Source organism: Megalops cyprinoides, chromosome 6 (assembly GCF_013368585.1).
Source record: "Megalops cyprinoides isolate fMegCyp1 chromosome 6, fMegCyp1.pri, whole genome shotgun sequence".
Classification (NCBI taxonomy): Eukaryota; Metazoa; Chordata; class Actinopteri; order Elopiformes; family Megalopidae; genus Megalops; species Megalops cyprinoides.
This window is the reverse complement of record NC_050588.1, coordinates 3,209,954-3,229,618: the sequence shown is the minus strand read 5'-3', so window position 1 is coordinate 3,229,618 and position 19,665 is coordinate 3,209,954. Positions and strand designations below refer to the sequence as shown.

The window sequence follows — 19,665 nt, the reverse complement described above, 5'->3', positions numbered from 1 at the left end:
CGGCCACATTGTTCAACCTGGCAACTATCCTTTAACAACTGTTAAAGACAATGGTCCAAAGAAGTAATACACAAAACCTCATTGTGCCATAACTCTAGGAAGAGGTGGTTAAATGTGTTTTTGACAAAATGAAAGATGGATGACACACAAAATGGCTGATGTGGAGGTTTCATAAGTTCCCAGACAGGATCCTTAACTTTGATGAAGAACAAGAAATTTAGTTGAAATATCTGCTTTTCTGCCAGAATAATGGGTATTTAAATGATTTTTTAATGGTATAGCGCCCCCAAGTGGCCAAATTTCATGAAACTTGGTGCATACCCAGTATTGCTAATACCAACAAAGTGTACCAAGTTTGGCATCACTCCAACAACGCACTGCTGCGATATGACTCACTTCCTGTTTTGGTGTCTTCACCATGGAATTTCATTGGACGACAGCGGCTGTATCGTTTGCCCTAGCAAAATTCTTTGAATAGTTTTTGGTCAGAACCCTCTGTAGATGATACGGACCAAATTTGGTGGTGATAGGATCAATGGTCTAGGACTAGTTAGCAAATGTAGGTTTTTCGAAAAATTGAAAATATGATTTTTTTTTTTCAAAAATCCATTACAGTGGATGAGTCTCTTCAATTCATCATGACCCAGGGATTCAGCAGAAATAAGGATCACAACTCTAGGACAAACAGTTCAAAAGGGTTGTACCCTTGGGCAAGGTACTTAACCCACAACTGCCTCAGTAAATATCCAGCTGTATAAATGGGTAATGTTGTGAAGAACTGTAACCTATGTAAGTCGCTTTGGATCGCTTTGGTCGCTGTTGGTGGCGCTACAGGGATTGATGGATTGACTCCAAATTTGGTGCCTGGATACCTTGGACTGTGCTCTATGAGGGTGCCAGATTCCACCAACATCCACGTAGGGCTTCTATGGCCTGCAATAGAAAACCATTGAAAAAATGATAATACCAAGCTGGCTGAAAAACAAAATGGCCGACACACAGGTTTCATGCTTTCCCATCTAGGGTCCTTCTCTGTGATGATGCACAATAAAGTTGGTTGAACGATCTGCTTTGGTTCCAAAGCTATAGGCATTTGAATTTTTTTTCAGTTTTTCTGGTATAGCACCCCCATGTGGCCAAACTTCATGAAACCAAATATTCCCCCTGCCAATAAAGTATACCAATTTTGGTGTGACTCCAACCAAGCGTTGCTGATATATGGCTCACTTCCTGTTTTGTTGTCTTCGCCATGGAATTTCATTGGAGGACCGCGGCCACATCGTTTGCCTGTTTTTCGAAAAATTCAAAATTGTGGAAAATCCAATATGGCAGACTTTAACGACAATGGGTGCATTCGAATCACCATGACCCAAGGATTCAGGGGAAAAAAGATTACAACCGTGGCACAAATGGTTCAAAGGTTATAAGCAAAAATGTACCTTGAAGTTTGGCCTGTTGGTAGCGCTACAGAGTTGGATGGATTGACCCCAAATTTCATGCCTGGGTAATTTTCACTGTCCTCTATCAATGTGCCAAATTTCATAAAAATCCACCAAGGGGTTCTATGGGCTGCCATAGACTCCCAGAGGAGAAAGTATAATAATAATACTGAAAAATTGTAACAATTACAATAGGTGCCTAGCACCTTTGGTGCTTGGCCCCTAACTACCAATATAAAATATACATTTTTGCCGGGAAAACACCTCCCCCCCCCCCGAGGTAATTCCGGTGCGTGCGCTCTCTGTGCTTAAAGCAGCACGGGAGTCGGGTGCGCGTTCCCTTTGAAGACTCCACGCTGCCAAATGCATCAGAGGTAAAAAGCCAGTCCTCCTTGGCAATGTGCTGTAAAGTTAAAATGAGAAAACCAAACTTACGTGGGTAAGACCAGCTTCAGCGTATAGTTATCGGCTGCGTTTTCATCGCCGAGTTCATATAATTTGTGGCAGTTGATTAAGAAACTATTTCACAGCCGATGCGTGCACTCACCGACCCCGATTTGGAAACAATTCATAATATTTTATCACACGACATGCTGCCGTAACAAATAAGGGACAGGTTGGGCAAGCAGGTTTATTTTATTGTGGGTCTGCAGCAGGCGATTAAACAGATTAGTCCCAAATTATCGCTGCCATTGAAATGTATCACGGTTGCGAGAACTACCGCAGTTGTAACGCACTAGGACGGGATGATGGGGTTCGGCCACAGACCCATCATCACAATAGTCCTGCTGGGAGATGAGAGTATCCCCCAGCCACACCATGATATCATGGGTATGATATGTGTCATTTAAAATTTGTTCTTGATTTGTTCTACGTGATCATACAATTGGTAAAATATAAACATTATAAATATAAATGTAAAGTACATTTTGACTAGAATTCATGGAGGAACACACATTGGAGCAATCACAAAAAGCAGCCTATAAATCAACAAACCTTGATTTCATTAAAGTGCAACTTTATCAGTTGATTGAGGTGAGAAGGCTTTTATCAGACACAATAGCCATATATTGTTAAAAAAAACACTGAATCCAGTGGTCCACAGCTTTTATTGGTAAAGAGATTTTGAACCTGCTGGGTTTTGCTCTAATATGGTTGTCCATCCATAGGTGTAGGTTGCCCAGTTATTATAATGCATTAGCCATGTTTAGGGCATGCTTTTCTGTTTTCTTACAGTGTTTTTCAAGTTTCAACAGTCACTCTCCAGAGTCTTTCTTCAGATGAAATGGGGGATGACCGACCTTTTGTGTGCCACACCCCAGGGTGTGGGCAGGTAAGTCCTCCAATTGAGCTGTGGCTTTTATATGCAACACTTTGAATTATCACCACCATGACAGTCTCTCATGCAAGAGTGCTGACGTGAGGTGACACAAATGCAGTCTGTCTGTGTGCTGATGTGCAACCAACAGCTTTTCTACACACTATAAGTCCTATAATTCAACCAATGGCTGCGTTCCACCCCCTGAAAATCACTAAGCCCTGTCCCATAGACATTTGCGAGATAATTGATTTAAAATAACTAACAACTTGAACCCTTTCAGGAAATTCCTTTTGGGATATATTAAGTAACAAGCTACAAAGTGTGATGCAAAAACCGCAATAAAACACAAATTTGTCAAAGGTACAAGAGGTACCTTTGTAATTACATTACATTCAATTTGATACAATGAATCTAAAAATTGATTTAAATATTGGAGTCCTTTGGAAGTTATACTTATTTCAACCAGTATTTTATCAATGTCTGGGACACTGCATTGCTTACACTGTGAAATGTTTACACCCCTGAATGGTACAGAAATGTATTTAGCTCATACAAAGACTAATTTTTAATTGTAATCGATTCTGTATTTTACATCAATGTAGTTTTCTTTACATTCAAGAGATAAAGACATGGAAATAAACAAGTATGTGTTAATTGTTTACATGGTCTAGTGCACAAATACAGTGACATTGTCTGCTCATGGGGTAGGTCAACTGATGCAATTAACATTACATTGCTTATATTTTACACAACGGCCTCTAATTAGACAAACAACACAATGACTAAGTGCTGTGCGGAAGCTGGTGCAAAACAGTTTGGGGGCAGCACTCTAAAATTTAGTAATTTGATGGCATTGTGATTACATACTGGTGCTAATTCTAAATGGATTGGATCACATGAAATTATTAGGTACCCAAGGATGTGTTGGTGGCTGGATATTGTGACGACCAGTTCTCTCTCTGATATTACCACCTTTGCTGTTTAGAGCACGGGGGAGGTGCTGTTTGACCCAAGTCACCATGATTTACAGCACAAGAGAAGGAATTGCTTGTGATATGTGCATTGCAGATAGTACACCATCCACCAACTGGTGCCCATCTGTGGGAAGCTGTTGACTAGTCACTCATTGTCTGTGTCCAAGCATGTACCTATCTAGCAAATCAGCTAACTTTGGCTAGCTATATGGTAGTTTCAGTGACTACAGCAACAAACATGACATCAGCTTATGTTTAATGAACACCCTCACAGATAATGGTAGGTGTACAGTGGTTGTCATGATGGTGCAGCCTCACACACAGAGATCAGTCAGATCAGAAAATGTGGTATTTAACAGCTACTCAGATAGCTAGCCAGCTAATTTCATGTTCTTTTCCAAATTGTAAACTCTTCAGCTTTGGTTTGGATTGAAATGTAGATAATTGAAGAGCAAGCATTTTAGACTCTGAAAAGAAAAGAAAAAAAACAGCAATGCCCCAAAGCTCTGACACCCACTGTCACTCTGGAGAAGTTGTTTTCAGTCCTCTGAGACATGGTTCATCAACCACCACATCCCCAGCTGACTAAAAAGGGTCACTGGTAAGCCAAGGGACGGGCAAGGCCCGTCTGCACTCCACTCCCAAACAAAGCCAATTTTATTCTACCATTGTACACGCCCAGTCATCGTAGGCTGACGACATGGCTGGGATTGAACCTGGGTCAAAATACTCAATCTTGTGCTTGAGACATCAAGAGCTTTTACCCGTTGAATCACTTGGGAGCCCTCATCCTCCAGATGTTGCATGATCAGAGGACAGATATCAGTCACGACTTATCAGGACAGATGTGATTTATGGCGACTGGTTGAGGAAAGTGGATTTTACATTTGCCAGTGTCACGTGTAGTGATGCATTAGATCAATATGCATGTTCATCCTTATGAAAATATAGAATTATGTAAGGGTTTACAGCACAAATGATGAGTAACATATGTACAACATGTAGAAAAATATTCTTGCCCTGTTATCTAACCTTTTTGATTTTTTTTGATGATGTCAATGCATTGGTTATTGGGTTATTCTGTCCTGATATTTGCTCATGTCTCTCAAATAAGCCTTAATTGATAACAGCACTTGATTGATGATGTTCATTGCCTTAACTCAATAGGGAAATGAAGCGCAAAACAAATGATTGTTGACAGTGCATATGTCTCTAAGTATCATGACAGTGTGTGCGTATTAATTTCACACAAGTGACTCATGCCATCATTTTTGCATTGAAGTGCTGCATTTGTGCTAAGAGGTGGTTGTTGAGGGTGTTATGCCCTAAGCACAAAGCTGTCAAGAAAATACCACCTTTCACCCGGCCATACTGTCATTTGTGCCAGACAGCCCCTCTCCTCCCACCCAGTGCCAGCACTATGATTTTGGAGAGGGAAATAGAGAAAACTTGGAGCAAGCCAGCCATTCATCGCATTGTGGACCACAAAATTTGTATCTGCACGTAAAAATGAAAAGGTGATCACCCAAGTGACCAGTGCTGAAAACTGAGTAGTGAGGAGTGAGGATTTGATGAACAAGAATGGAAAAAGATACAGTGTGTCTTGTCACCACAGGGATTTACCAGTGAAGACCACCTTGCTGTCCACAAGCACAAACATGAGATGACCCTAAAATTTGGACCTGCCAGAACTGACTCTGTCATAATTGCAGGTGTGTATTTATTTGTTCAGAATCTCAAAGAATGGCCTCTTCTCACACACCCACACTGGTTTATCTTTCTCATTATTATGTTTTATGTGTATTTTGATGTTGCTGGAACTGCCGCTTGCTGGATGTTCTTTGTTTTTCGCACCATTCTCTATACGCTCTAGAGACTGTTATGTTTCTGAGATACTCAAACCACTCCCGTCTGGCACCAACAATCACCCCATGGTCAAAGTCACTTAAATCAGATTTCCTACCCATTCTGATGTTTCGTCTGAACAGCAACAGAACCTCTTGACTACGTCTTTGTGATTTCATGCATTGAGGTCCTGCCAGATGATCGACTGATTAGATATTTGCATCAATGAGCAGGTGTACAGGTGTACCTTATAAAGTGGTCACTGAATGTACATTCAAGAGTATATGAACTGAACAGTATGTAAAGAGAAAACTATGTAGCACATGGAGAATAGAATTGTGGTACAGGCTGTGTTTGAGGTTTTAAAGTTGTCAGTTGTTTAGTATCTATTAAAGTGGTGTAAATACCATCCCTCCCCTCTCATACAGACCAAACCCCCACACCCACCCGCTTCCTGAAGAACTGCGAGGAGGTGGGGCTGTTCAATGAGCTGGCCAACTCATTTGAGCAGGAGTTCCACAAGGCCCAGGAGGATGACGAGAGTAAGACGGCCAAAAACCCGGTGAGCAGCAGGGGCAAGATTTGAGCCAGTCAATGAAATATTTTTGGTGGTGAACAGTAGGACATCTGGACTTTGATTTCCTGAGGCAGAACTGAGATGCTGTGTATTCCTCTGTGGCTGTGTATCATCTTTCTTCTATCCTCCTCCCCTTCCCCCTAGTCGCTGGCACTGCAGATCCCCTCAGCGGTGAAAGTGAAGGAGGAGGAGCCAGTGGAGCTCGACTCCTCTCCCCCAGGGAGCCCAGAATCCATTTCCAGCATTTGTGACACTGGCGGGATACCCAAGGTAGCCCACAGGGAAAGTGTGAGACAAGCTGCAGATTGTCTGTGGGTGCTTTGTCACATCACTGTGAATAGGTCTTTTGCTGTTTTCATTGTCTGTTTGGGTAAACCACTAGTCAAATGCAAAAGCAATGTCCTGTTGTATTTCAGTCAGTATCGTTCTCTTAATGATATGATAATGAAGTCAGGAAGCACTGAAGTATGGTTTAAGTTCAGTGTTGTGATTTTTCGAGATTGCTGTGTAAAAGCAGTTGATGTTCATTCCCCTTTGTTGGCAGGAGGCTCCCCAGCATCCATCGGCGAGTTCAGCACCCACTCCCACCATTGTGCGCCCAGGTTCTCTGCCTCTGCATCTCGGGTATGACCTGCTGCATCCCACCCTGCCCTCCCCTACCTCCGTTATCACACAGACCCCTCCCTCCGGTCGCCAGCTGGGGTGAGTTTGATCTACACCTATGATTTTTGCTCAGCTCTTGTGCTGACTTTATTTTCCCCCTTACACTACGCTTCTGTTCCTCTTCTGCTTGGAAAAAGAGCCTTTTTCCCAAAACAAATTCTCATAATAAAAGCAAAGGCTCCCACAGTGTTTCTTTCTGTCCCTTTGCACCTCTCCTTTGCCCCCATTTTCAGTGACACACTGTATTTGCAGCTCTCCCACAGGCTTATACCCTATGATGATGCACTTTCCTCCTGGGCAGGCAGTACCCCTGCTCCCCAGCCTGGGACAGATGGCCTCAGTCATATCCGTGAGTGCCGAACACTAATTCCACATGCCAGGCACATAGGAAAAGAAGACCGACATGACTGAGAATGGTATGCGTGCTCAGTGCCATGTCTTTCGCGTGTGAAGCGGGCTCAGTGTTTATGTGGTCTGCTCTGTGCAGCTTGCTCGGCCAGCATGCACGGTGTCCAGCATTCCGGACATCCCTGGCCCTCCCCTGGGTGGCGACAGCAGCGTTTCCTCCTCCCTCATTGGACACAGCTCCCATTCCGAGGCTAAGATGGTGAGGCCAATTGCAGGGAATTGATTCCTGTGCACAGGGCTGTTTTTCTATTGACAGTCATGACATTTCTTCAATTTAAATTAACCATTCCATTTTATGGTTCAAAGCAGCTTGCCTTGTATTCAGATCTCTGTTACCATTTAGATAGTCCACTAACAGCAATCTCTTGTAGATCTAGCTTAATTGCAAAAAAGTAACTACTCAGTTTTATTTGACAGCCTCTGCTTGATAACTGTATAATGGTTATGCATATGGTTGTGTGGATGTGTAAATGGATATGTATAATGGTTAAGAATAATTTGAGTCCTGAAAACTTTTCCTAAATCAGTCTGGATAAATCTGTCGTCTGGGAGATGAATACACGTAAATGTGAAGTTGTTTGCCATAGTTACCATTCACCTCTAATTAAAACACACTGGAATGATTCAGTCCACTGTTACCACTGTTTTTTTACTGAGAGAAATGTTCATACATTCATATAATAAAATACTACAGTACCAGTCAAAAGTTTGGATACACCTGATTAGGACAAGGAAACACATTCATTCAAAGACATTTTGATGTAAAGACTCATCCTTAAATGCTTGAAATTTGTTTCACAGACAGATATAACTAGTGACATTGATGCCTATGTATGAATTTCTAAAAAATGTTTAATTAAAAAAAAAATTTTTTTTTGAAGAATCTAAAATACAACAGTTTTGACTTTTTTGCATAATTTCATTTGTGTTTTTTCATAGTTTTGATGTCTTTACTATTATTCTAAAATGTGGAAAACCATTAAAGAAATAAAAGTGTGTCCAAACTTTAGACTGGCACTGTGTGGTAACGTTAATGTTTTTTGGCATCACTGCTATTGAACTGAAGTCTTGTAAAATTTGCAAAAAATGTTCAGTGTAAACACACACCCTGGAAATGCTGAATGAAATGGACCTGGGGATGCCACACCAAACATGATGGGTACAGGCTTGTATACTCGCTCGAAGGGAGCAACTAAGAACAGGTGACAGTTCATTGTGTGGATTTGGATACCCACGACCACATGACTCGGCATCGTTTTGAGGGGAAGTAATGAATGTAATGAAGTGCTTGGGATAAGTTGAAAAAAATGCTGATTGGGACCCAGCCTTAATTTTTGCTGTCTGCAACCTCTCCTACCCTCCTACTGGTGCAGCAGTGACCTGCTGTACCCTTGGGCAAGGTACTTATACCAAAATTGCCTCAGTAAATATCCAGCTGTATAAATTAATAATGTAAAAAACTGTAACTTATGTAATTTGTTCTGGATAAGAGTGTCTGTTGAATGATAATAATGTAATGTACTGTGAACAGTGTTCATGGACATTTTGGCAGTTAGGGAAACTGATGGTGCTTTAAAGACATGAACATACTTGGACTTGGCTTTACGAAGTGTTAATGATGTTAATGCGTTGTGTCTCTGTTAGAGGCTGAAGGCGGCGCTGTCCCACCTGGTCCCTGTAGCTGTGAATGGCAGTGGCATGGCTGTTGGCTCCAGCTCCATGGTGCCTCAGAGGCAGGAGCAGAGTCAGCAGTGTGACACGCCCTCACCTACACAACCACAGGTAAAGAGCTCACATGCATTCACTACCTCTGCACAACCTCCAGGTAGGCCCACATGCATTTGCTGCCTTGCCCTCCTCTGCACATCCACAGGTGTGGATGCAAAGTGCTTGCAAAATCTGTGGCTTAGAAAAGGCAGTAAGTTCATCTACTACTGTTTAGTTTTGCATTTATTATTGACTGTTTGTCTGTAGAAAGACAATGCAATGAAAACCAAATAGGGAGGCAAAAACAGTCGAAACCAAATGCACAAACTGCACAAAATGAGAAATAGGGAGCTGTCTGGTGTGTTGTTTTTTTTTTTCTTTTGTGTGTTTTTCTGGGTTCCTCCATGGTAATTTGTAAAGTTTTTAATGATGGTTGAGTGTTGCTTGGGTATGATGCTCCTTAATTTGGAAGGGGAATAAATAAAAACCGATAAACGCCATCCTTTAAAAAAACGAGATGACTGTCGTGAGTTATTCTTAACACATTGCACATTCTGAACCAGATGCCTTCCATTGTCAAGGCATTGCAAATTCACATTTTACAGCAGAAACTGTCAAACGCCAGTGCTGTTTTTGAACAAAAACCGATAAATTCATTCAGCGAATCAGTGTGCAGTATTCAGGTCGCGACTCTTAGCCGGAGATGTGCTGTCTGAAAGGGAATTTCAGCGTAACTTTTGCTCAAAGTCATCTTTAGTTAAAGATGGATAATTTTGACAAAACTGACGAATCCATGATGTTATCTCCTTCAGGGCATAAAAAGAAGAGGAAAGCTGAAACTTATTCACGTAACGTAGTGAAAAACACGCGTTATAGTAGTCAGGGAAAAGTTAACTCCATTGTTTGTAGACACAACTCAGAAAAAGTTTTGTCAGGCGTCTGCACTGTCTACCGAGGAGTTAAACCGAGTTAAACTGAATACTGTGAAACACTGAATACTGTGTTAAACGGAATACTGTGAAATACTGAGTAACAGTTACACCGAATACTGTGAAATACTGAGTTACACTGAATATTGTGAAACACTGAGTAATAATAAGTAACTTGGAATATGGTAAAATAGTTCATGTTTTTGTAAACAAACCTGTTTCAGACTTTAGGCTCAATGAGTCAGTTCTACAATGAGCTTGTCTGGTCACCACAGTAGTAGCTCTTAAAAAAAAGGACAGCTGTGGTCTTTAATGACACTCTGCAGGTTAAAACATTGGCACGTTCATGCTCAGGGTTTTGTAGTCTGGCTGGGATTTTCCAAGGTATGATCTTATACAAGTTTAATATTGCCCATTAATGTTGCTGTTTTTGTTGCAATTTTCAGCACTTTATCTACTTGTTTTATGTTAAAGAATGTTAAATATTGCACTTAAAAGAAACATATCCATTACAAAGTTATCTGCTTTTGCCAAAAAATGACTGTTGGAGTTATCTGCTTTTACCAAAAAACAAACTTTAAATAAAAAATTTTTCAATAAAGTTTAATTTTGTAAGTTACCTGTATTTTGTTGAGTTATTTTTTACTTAATCAAAACAACCCAACTGCAGTTTGATTGATATTACCTGGAATGCACAATAAAAAACCATGATTTCTGAAAATTAATGAAAATGGCAAACTTTTGCAAATGAACTCTTCAAATGCTCGCTGCACATTATGCTTTGGGTCTTCCTGTGTCTCTGATAACCCCACCATCTCATCCAGGTCTCCCCAGCCCAGCCCACAGGGGGTCGGCGGCGGAGGGCAGCAGACGATGACCCAGACGAGCGGAGGCAGCGTTTCTTGGAGAGGAACAGGGCTGCTGCCTCCCGGTGTCGACAGAAACGCAAGATCTGGGTCAATTCCCTCGAGAAGAAAGCTGAAGAGCTCGCCTCCATTAATGTCTCTCTGACAGTGAGTATCGAAATGGTCTTGCAGCATCTCAGAGAGTTTTTTGCCATGTCACTGGATTACTTGTAATAAACACTCAAAAGACTGTGTCAAAAGACACAATGAGTGCAATGCCTTTACACTCTACTGAGGCAATGTTTCTCACAATGGTGTCCAGTGGCGGATTAAGGTGGTCATGGGCCCCTAAGCTACTCTTTGTGTGGGGGACCCCCCTTACTCATCATGCTTTACCAGAAAAGAAGTAATTTAGTGCCATGCGTAAAATAGGAATGTGCATCTCTGAGGCCAATGCGATACACATCTTCATGCATTGCCAATGATCTGATACATTAAAGATATATATGAGGCAACTACTAATGCGATATGATATGGTTCACCCCTATTGCAATGTACTGCAATTCCACACGATTTGATTCAACACAATGCGATTCAATACGATACAATGTGATGCAAAAGAGTGTGATGCTATGCAATTCAATACGGTACATATAGTACATATATAGATTTTATTTCTTTGGTTCTTCTTAAGCAGACAGCAAATCCAAAATTAGCTAAAGTGCCATTTTTACTTAACATATTTGTTTCTCTATCTTCAGGTGAGTGCTTCAGTTATTTGTGCTGCCTGTGTACTTTATAGCGGCATGGCATATTTTGCAAATTGCATGCGTCTTGTCGAATTGTCCGTGTGTCTTGAAAAATCCGAAGTGTCGCCAAACATTTGATTTGTAGCAATTCGGTGGAACGTGTAGCTCTTCCTCCTCCATGATAATCTGTGACTCGCCCGGACACGCCTCCAACTCGCACGAGACTTGACCGACAGACTTGATGAGAATTGGCCACTGACAGCAGTGGAGAGAAAGCGCGCTTGACAAACGGTTTAGAGAGGAGGAATCAATCTAAATATAAAATTATTGGTCACACTAAATAATAAAGACATTGGGCCTCTACTAATAATTATATATACATAAATCGGATTTTACAGATGGAAGGATGTTAGAAACAATGTATCCCGACTTCATCTCAAATTGTATCCGGTGCACACTTTTTTAATCGGGGCAATCGCATCGTGAAATTTTTTGCCGGTGCACTGATGTGAATCGGAAAGCGTGCTTGGAATATTACACAGCCCACACACACTCACACGCACACACTCACTCTGAGACAGTCTTTACTATAAAGAGCAATGCTACAGAGAAAAGGCATTCACAGTGCATATGCAAGCTGGTAACAGCTTTTAGCTTTCTAAACCTATAGGTACAACATCTGCAGCGGTACAGAACATCCTGTTTTACTGAGGCAAAATCACAACATCCTTGGTGACACAAATCGAACCACTGTGCAATACTCGAATAAAACAAGGCCATAAAAATACAATAAACACAGCAGCAGCATATAACAGCAATAATGCAACAGCAGCACAATCATAAATACATAGTCCTACCATTGAAGTTCTCTTCTTTGTTTTTCTGAGAGAGAGGTCCTTAATAAGGCTAGTAAAATCCATCCAATTTGCGCAGAATATTTAGGGATTTTCTTTAGTAGATCTTGGCCACGGTGTTCTTTCAGCCGTTCTTTGCCGTGCTTTTCGTTTTTGTGCCCCGCCATCATATTTTGCTGCCATGCTGTCCAGTAGCAGCGATGTATTATTTGAAAACCAAATTGACCTTATGAACCTGGCCACATCTACCCAATCAACTGCTTAATTTTTTAAATGTTTCTTATGGGCCAATAGAGCTCAAGTTTTTTTCCCTCTGAAGTAAATTTAAATAATTAACTCTTTCGCGCGTACAGTCACACCGGTGATTTGCCGTTTAGCGCCTATGCTAAAACCAGTGCAATTAGAACACTATCTTGGAAAAATTCTAGCTAATTTTATCTTTGAGGAAACTGTGATTTATCGTTAAAAATATAGCGAATGCTCACTGAAAACTATGAGAGGCTTAACGCTAATGAAAACATAACAAACCATGTAACACAACATGCGCTACATAGCATAAAAATAAGTTATTGCGAAAGGGTAAAAAATAGTCTGGCCAATCCGGGGCCCTCATACACGTGGGGCCCCTAGGCTGCAGCCTAGGCCAGCCTGTGCATTAATTCGCACCCCATGGTGTCATATTAGAAGTATGGTACTAATGATTCAGTATCTTTGTAGCTACATGGCTAACCAGGGTGTCAGGCATCCATTTTTGAGGGGGCACAGACCTTAACTGATTACCAATACTACTTACCGATTACCGATACTTACCAACCATTCACATATATTAATATTATGGATGTTATTTTATTCATATTTCTTATACAGTAACATTCAAACAAACAGCTTTCTGCAATAAACACTGAATGTATTTGGTCAGGTTATCATTAAGGTTATAAGCAATCAGGTTGCTTATAAGTAAGCTACCTACCTACATTTACATCTAGCAGATGCTCTCATCCAGAGCAACTCCCAAGGTCATGCACAAAGTGAAGCACTAAATGACAAGACACATTACATAACCAAGGACACCTCCATCTACACATGCACAAGAGCCAGTGCCAAGCACAAGGGGACTGTCGACAGTTAGCGCACATCGAAGACCAACGTGCAGGTGCAACACAAAATACCCAACATAAGGACTGTACCATACCAACACAATGCCAGCACACACTCAGAAGTAAAACTCCCACATATAATGGGTGGGAGTAGATGCACACTGTGCATCTGACAGTGCTTCCTCAGTGGTCTGCTTTTATAGATTCCCTTAGACTCCCCTGTGTTTGTACGACCAGGTCTCTGTACGGCAAGGCTGCTGCTTCCGCTGCCACTTAAGCACAGACACACCCAATCAATGCCCTGTTTGGTTAATGAGTGGATGAGCAGAGAAGGGGGAAGCCTAAACTACCGACTAAATAGACTGTCAGTTAAAATGCACTCACAGAACTAACCAAAGCAAAAAATGAATCCTTGCAGAACTAAGGAATACACAGTTAAAATACAACACAGTTTAACACCATAATAAATTATAAAAGTGATACTTAGTGTAGTCCTGTGGAGAGAACAAAGTTTTCACTATCCAAAACTGCACCCTGAACTAGTAGTCCTTGTTCATGGTTTTATGAACTATGAGGGGGATGCCTAAACTAATCACTAGTAATTAGACTAGTGGTTTAAGTACACTTACAAACCTACCTAAGGCAAAAACCCATTTCACTAAGTCACTAGTAGTGGTTATGGAGGTGCAAGATGGTAATGGTGGCTAGCCTGCAAGCTAGCCATGAATGTATGATAGATAGTATGTGTGAACTACATGTGAACAGCAATGTGACACTGGAAAACATTCCTTGGATGCACATGTTGTTGATGAGCAGACTTTATTCATTTGCACGGTGAATGGTACAGCAGGTGCGTAAGTTTTGCTACACACATCAATATTATTATCCCATTATATATTATATCCCCATTATTATTACCCAACTAACTTTGGACGCATTATCTCTTTTTCAGTTTTTGCAATGTAGTGATTTAGTATTTTACTTTTCAAAGCAACACTTGCATCTGTTTATGGTGTGCACCGGGACAACATGTTAGCCTGTAGCCAGGTGGAGCCCTGAAAGCTAGTGTAGATAGGGCACTGGGTAAGTCTGTGCTTGTATCACTTCTGTTATGCCAGAATAGATGAGGAAACAGTCCACTACTCAGTGTGTAACTGTAAGATGCTGTTTTACAAGTGTGAAGCTGGAAAAAGCATTGACTAACTGACTATGTTACGTTGGGTAGCAGGCTATGTTTAACTGCAGCTGTGTCTCTGTCAGAGTGAGGTGATGCTGTTGCGGAATGAGGTGGCCCATCTAAAGCAGCTGCTGCTAGCCCACAAGGACTGCCCTGTCACCACTCTGCAAAAGGCTGCCTGCCTAGGTGAGAGGTCAACGTAATACATTCAGATGGCACCCTCAACTTTGCCAGTTTGGAGGGTACAGTTTGCAGAATAAATCCAAGAGGTTTTAGGTACGTGTTTCAAATGAAGCACCAGCCCAACAGCTACTGGAAGATATACTGTTATTTAGAGTTTCAAGAACAATCGTCCATGTCACTGAATATTTTGTCTGCTGTGTAATGTGAGTTTAACCTGACTCCAGTTGTTTTTCGCATCTTAGATATTACAAGCTTTTCTTTCTGAAGACTCAGTTTGTTTTTAGTGACACATAAAGCTGCACGTCCTATATGCAGGAAAATATGCTTAGCATTTCAATGTTCAGAATTCTTTTTTTAACATTAGAAAACTGTCTTACTGATGTATTCATCTAAATTGAGAATGCTTTTGAGGTGGTTTTCACTCAGGAGAGGTTTTGTTTTATATTTTTGCAAGGACATCCTTTTCACCTGTGTATTGTGACCCTCTTTCAACATGCTTGTTCAAGATATACTTTTTCTATTCCTGACTTTTGTTTCCAAAGATTCCAAAATTTCCACTGTATTTTGTGCCATATTGTTGGTTAATTGATTGAGTTAATTGATATGTTGTACTGTGATATGCTGTTTATATTGTAATAAGTCATGTCAGTTGTAGAGAGGTAATACCCATGAAAACTTTTTAATTCCAAGGATAGTGAATGCAGTAGGTTTTCTATGCGTTTTCTCTCCCTGATTATGCTGCAGGAGAGGAGAGCCCTAAAGACATCTCTGAGCCCAAGGGCTCTCCAGCTCCTGTCATCCAGCACAGCTCCCAGGCCCCTAGCCCATTGGGAAGACCAAATGGACTGAGCAAGCAAGCAGCTCCAGAGGTGGTGGCCATGTCTGTAATGGCAGGCATGGGTAGCCAGCAAAGAGAAATTGAACCATCCCATGTTATCATGGCCTCACAGTCACAGACGGCCACCAGATGATGGGTGTGCCCTGGAACTCTTAAATGATTGGAGACAGAAGCGGGACAGAGGAACAAGATGAGGCAGATCCCCTACAAATGTAAACAGTTTTCCCTCCTGCATGCCCATTCTCTTGATATTCAGGTACAATCTGGAAAAGAACCATTTTCCACTGACTACAGGGACTGTGCTCTGCCCCACATAATCCTCCTGACCCAGCTGTTACGTAATCTCCTCAGACAGCATGACCTCATCATCTGTCCTGAGGGCACATTCCTCCCTACTGACATACTGTAACATGCACATGCATACACAAACACACAGTACTTTGAGCAGATTTTTATGTCTCACACTGACAGCCTTTTGAAACACATACACACTTTTGAAATGGATATGGAAGATTACCTCTAGTATGTGGCAATATTTTACTGGCAAATTCCCAGGTATCATTTGTTTTAAAGCTCCTAAAAATGAGATTGACTGATCAGTAAACCAAGCAACCTCAGGCCCTTTTGTGGAAAAAATGACTTCTGTTTCAGTAAGTAATATGAAGGGTTGATGTAAAGGCCATACTTTTCCCTCATTTACCATTTTATCTTGGCTGACACTGACACCCAACTTCACCTCACCTCAGGCACCTCATGCCAATGGGTGCTCCCCTCAGCACTAGCTGTCCTCCTTTGATTCTCATTAATGAGACTCACTGACTCAGCGACGGAAGGGTTTGAGCCATGAGGAGGCGTTCATAATTAGAGACTCAAAAGCTAAATTTGTTGTGCAAATACAATACAATATCGCTTGTTAGCGATTACCAGGATAAGTCATTACATTGATTATTTCAAGTAAGAAAAAGGGAGAGGCTTAGTGTAATCGGATGCTGCATGAATTTTGGCATGATTATGGTACATGCATAATAGTATACATAGTAGATAACTAGCTTTTACTGTTTATGCCACTTTTTACATTATGTAATGGCTGTACCATACATGAATTCTATCCATGACATTTTTGCAACACTAGAAAGTGATGTTAGTCACTGTTCCATCATGAAAATCCCCAGCCAGTAATGCGTGTCAGATAGTTAATTGCTTAGGTGGTTATTACTATGAGTTACTGTTTTTGCTGACTGTACCTGTGTAATAGCAGGGTCTTGTTGCAGCTTTTATCATTTGGACAAAACTAAAATAGTTCAACCATCACAACAATTTTTTTTTTAAATTCCATCACTATACATCGCAAAGTTACAGTGACCCTCTTAACTTCATGGCCCCTTCACCTTCAGGGCTGTTTCATGGCTCTTTTTTATTTCACGTGGTAAGTGGCATTCATCTGTCATCACTTTAAGCTGCTGTTTATAAATGTATTACAGCTAGCTCAACAATAGTCTGTTTAGAAAGTATTAATACACAAATGGAACTTTTTTGGTCAATGAGCAAAATCAAAGCCTTCAATCACATGTAATGCAAAAAAAAATGACTCAAAGTGCTGAATATTGTGATGTACTCAAGGATATTTTTGTTTTTAAGATCAATTCCAATAACAAGCAGCATTTGCTAAGTTTCATGTTGCAATGCAACATTTGTAGCTTCCAGGTGCATTTTCAATATTTTTCAGACTGGTTACTTAAAAGCAAAATGTGACCAGCAGAAGCCAGATAAGGCAGGATTTTATCAGAGTGTAATCAGTCTTAGAGATATTTGTCAACCTCTAATGAAGATTCCTATGTAGTTAATGTTACTACATGGCTGTATGTTGATCAGTATCTGACAGTATACTCCTATATGCAGATGCACTAACCCCTGAATTTATAAGCGTGCAGCTTTATTGTAGCTAATACAATACAGACACAGAGGGTAATGCTGCGGCAAATGAAAATATTGATTACTCTGTTCCAGTATTTAAAGGCTCATGTTTTAAAATTGCCTGAATTTCTTCATTTGTGTAGTATGGTGTCTTGCAACCATTTTGTTTGAATACATTAAATGACTTGCTTATCATACTGCTGCACTTGCACAGATAACAGAGCATTTCAGTCAATGAGTTGAGAAGGAGAGTTGAGTGTGATTCCCATGTTGAATGACTTTGTTGAGTCTCAGTGAAGCAGCTGCTGAGACCCTGGTGTTCATTTTGTGCCAGTTTCAGTAATAAGCAGTAATAACAGTGTTAAAAGTACATATCATGTGCACAACTGTATATCAGCAAATTAAATAAACATCTAGCTAGTAAATGCAGCTAACCCCTCACAGCTCTTTAACTAACAGGGACACACACAACTTTTATTTTGGTCACACATGAATCCTGCTTTCTGACCAAGTCACACTAAAAGCCACACTCCCTGATAAAACATCTCTGTGCAGTATTTAACAAATAATTAATAGCCTTAAGAAATAATTATCACAATTGAACTGAGTGCTAACATCTCATACTCTGCCAAGTCACAATCGAACTAAGAGCTAACATCCCATACTTTGATAGGATACAATGGAAAGAAGTTAACTAATTTGGCTAGCTGTTGTAATTTTCCATGTTTTTGTAGAGATTTGAACAGTACTTTCATTTAGATACACATAATTGCAAAGTCCTTCAGTCCTTTCAAATGGTATTCTAAAGTACTGAACTGCAAAAAGGCAGATCAACAAATTCATTACAGTCCTTATGTTTTGTTTGGTTGGTTATGAATAATTTGATTAGGTGTCACTATTCCCAAATCTCTCAGTGCTTTCCACAGAAATTTAATCTCTGTCAAAATGCCTTAAAACTCACACTAGTGCCTCCTGCTCCTCTGAGATGACTGGCAGAGTTGCTGGGGAATCAGAGCTTGGCTTGGCTTGACTACCATCCTAGTCTGGATCAGACATTCTGTAAGAAGAAAGTTATGCATCTATCCTTCAGCCTTATTCGTCCAGAGATCACTAACCCCCAACCCTCTGACTCTATTATTTCCTGTTGAAAAACAACACAAGGAACGTTTATTACTTCAACGTACATGCACTGTCCACTTCATAAAGGAAAGGAACTTAAATAGTCCAAACATGGGTATTACAAATATCTATGAGCTTTTTGAACAGAGATTTGTATGTTGATTTTATTCAGGGAATAGTGATCATTTTCTGTTATTTTCTATTCACTTAAGCCCAATGATAGCCAATAAACTAATGAAAAACCTTGAAATGGAATACAAATAAATCTTAAATACAAACTTTTAAAATTGTCATGGCTTTTTGTTTTTAAATTGCACACTACATACCTGCCTTTAATAAATGTTTTGGCTATGTATTTTTATTGGTGAGAATGATTTTAATAACTTAATATCCTATAATAGCCTTTTAAGTATCCCCCAGTGACTCTTAGAAATATTATTATTCCAGGACTTTAATGTGAAACATTTACCCCTCGGCAGTACATAGAGTACATATTGTACTCTTGTAATGGCCCTGCTTACTTCCAGTATTTTCCCTAATTAGTATTTTCTATACCGACCTTAAGACCTAATCTGTGTTGGAATTCCCAATATATCTATCATAGAGAGGGCTAATTATTACTGCAAATTCTTAAACCTCAGCTTTAAAGTTGAATTTAGTCAAAATTATTTCCACAGACGAGCTATGAATACATGGAGATGTTTTTGTCTTACGAAAAACTAGTTGAAATCAAATCTATGGAGGACAAAAAATGACATAAGCATAAATAAATAAATAAATGCAGAAATAAATACATAAATAATTTATAAAACAAATACTGTATGTTTATTCTGACATTCATGACAATTGGAGGACAAAAAATGACATAAGCATAAATAACTACATAAATAAATGAAAAATAAATGCATACATATTTTTATTATTATTATATAAAACCGAAATCCTAGGAGTATGGTCGTTACCTCACGTTAAGCTTTTAATAAATAAATGTGGAAATGTAGAAGTACAGAAATAAATAAATGTAGA

General features: G+C 40.1%; 1 protein-coding gene across 2 annotated transcripts in view; it reads left to right on the top strand.

Annotated features, from left to right (window-relative positions):
• Positions 1-18,849, top strand: part of LOC118778860 (cyclic AMP-dependent transcription factor ATF-7-like) — a 38,888-nt gene extending 20,039 nt beyond the window's left edge. For both annotated transcript variants that reach the window (XM_036530625.1, XM_036530624.1), the window contains exons 2-12: positions 2,676-2,772; positions 5,350-5,446; positions 6,008-6,141; positions 6,301-6,426; positions 6,701-6,858; positions 7,072-7,168; positions 7,307-7,426; positions 8,872-9,009; positions 10,688-10,876; positions 14,669-14,771; positions 15,513-18,849. In XM_036530625.1, coding sequence (XP_036386518.1) covers positions 2,725-2,772; positions 5,350-5,446; positions 6,008-6,141; positions 6,301-6,426; positions 6,701-6,858; positions 7,072-7,168; positions 7,307-7,426; positions 8,872-9,009; positions 10,688-10,876; positions 14,669-14,771; positions 15,513-15,739 — 1,437 coding nt within the window. In that variant the 5' untranslated portion in view covers positions 2,676-2,724 and the 3' untranslated portion in view covers positions 15,740-18,849. The remainder of the gene's footprint in view (positions 1-2,675; positions 2,773-5,349; positions 5,447-6,007; positions 6,142-6,300; positions 6,427-6,700; positions 6,859-7,071; positions 7,169-7,306; positions 7,427-8,871; positions 9,010-10,687; positions 10,877-14,668; positions 14,772-15,512) is intronic.
• Positions 18,850-19,665: the final 816 nt, after the last annotated feature.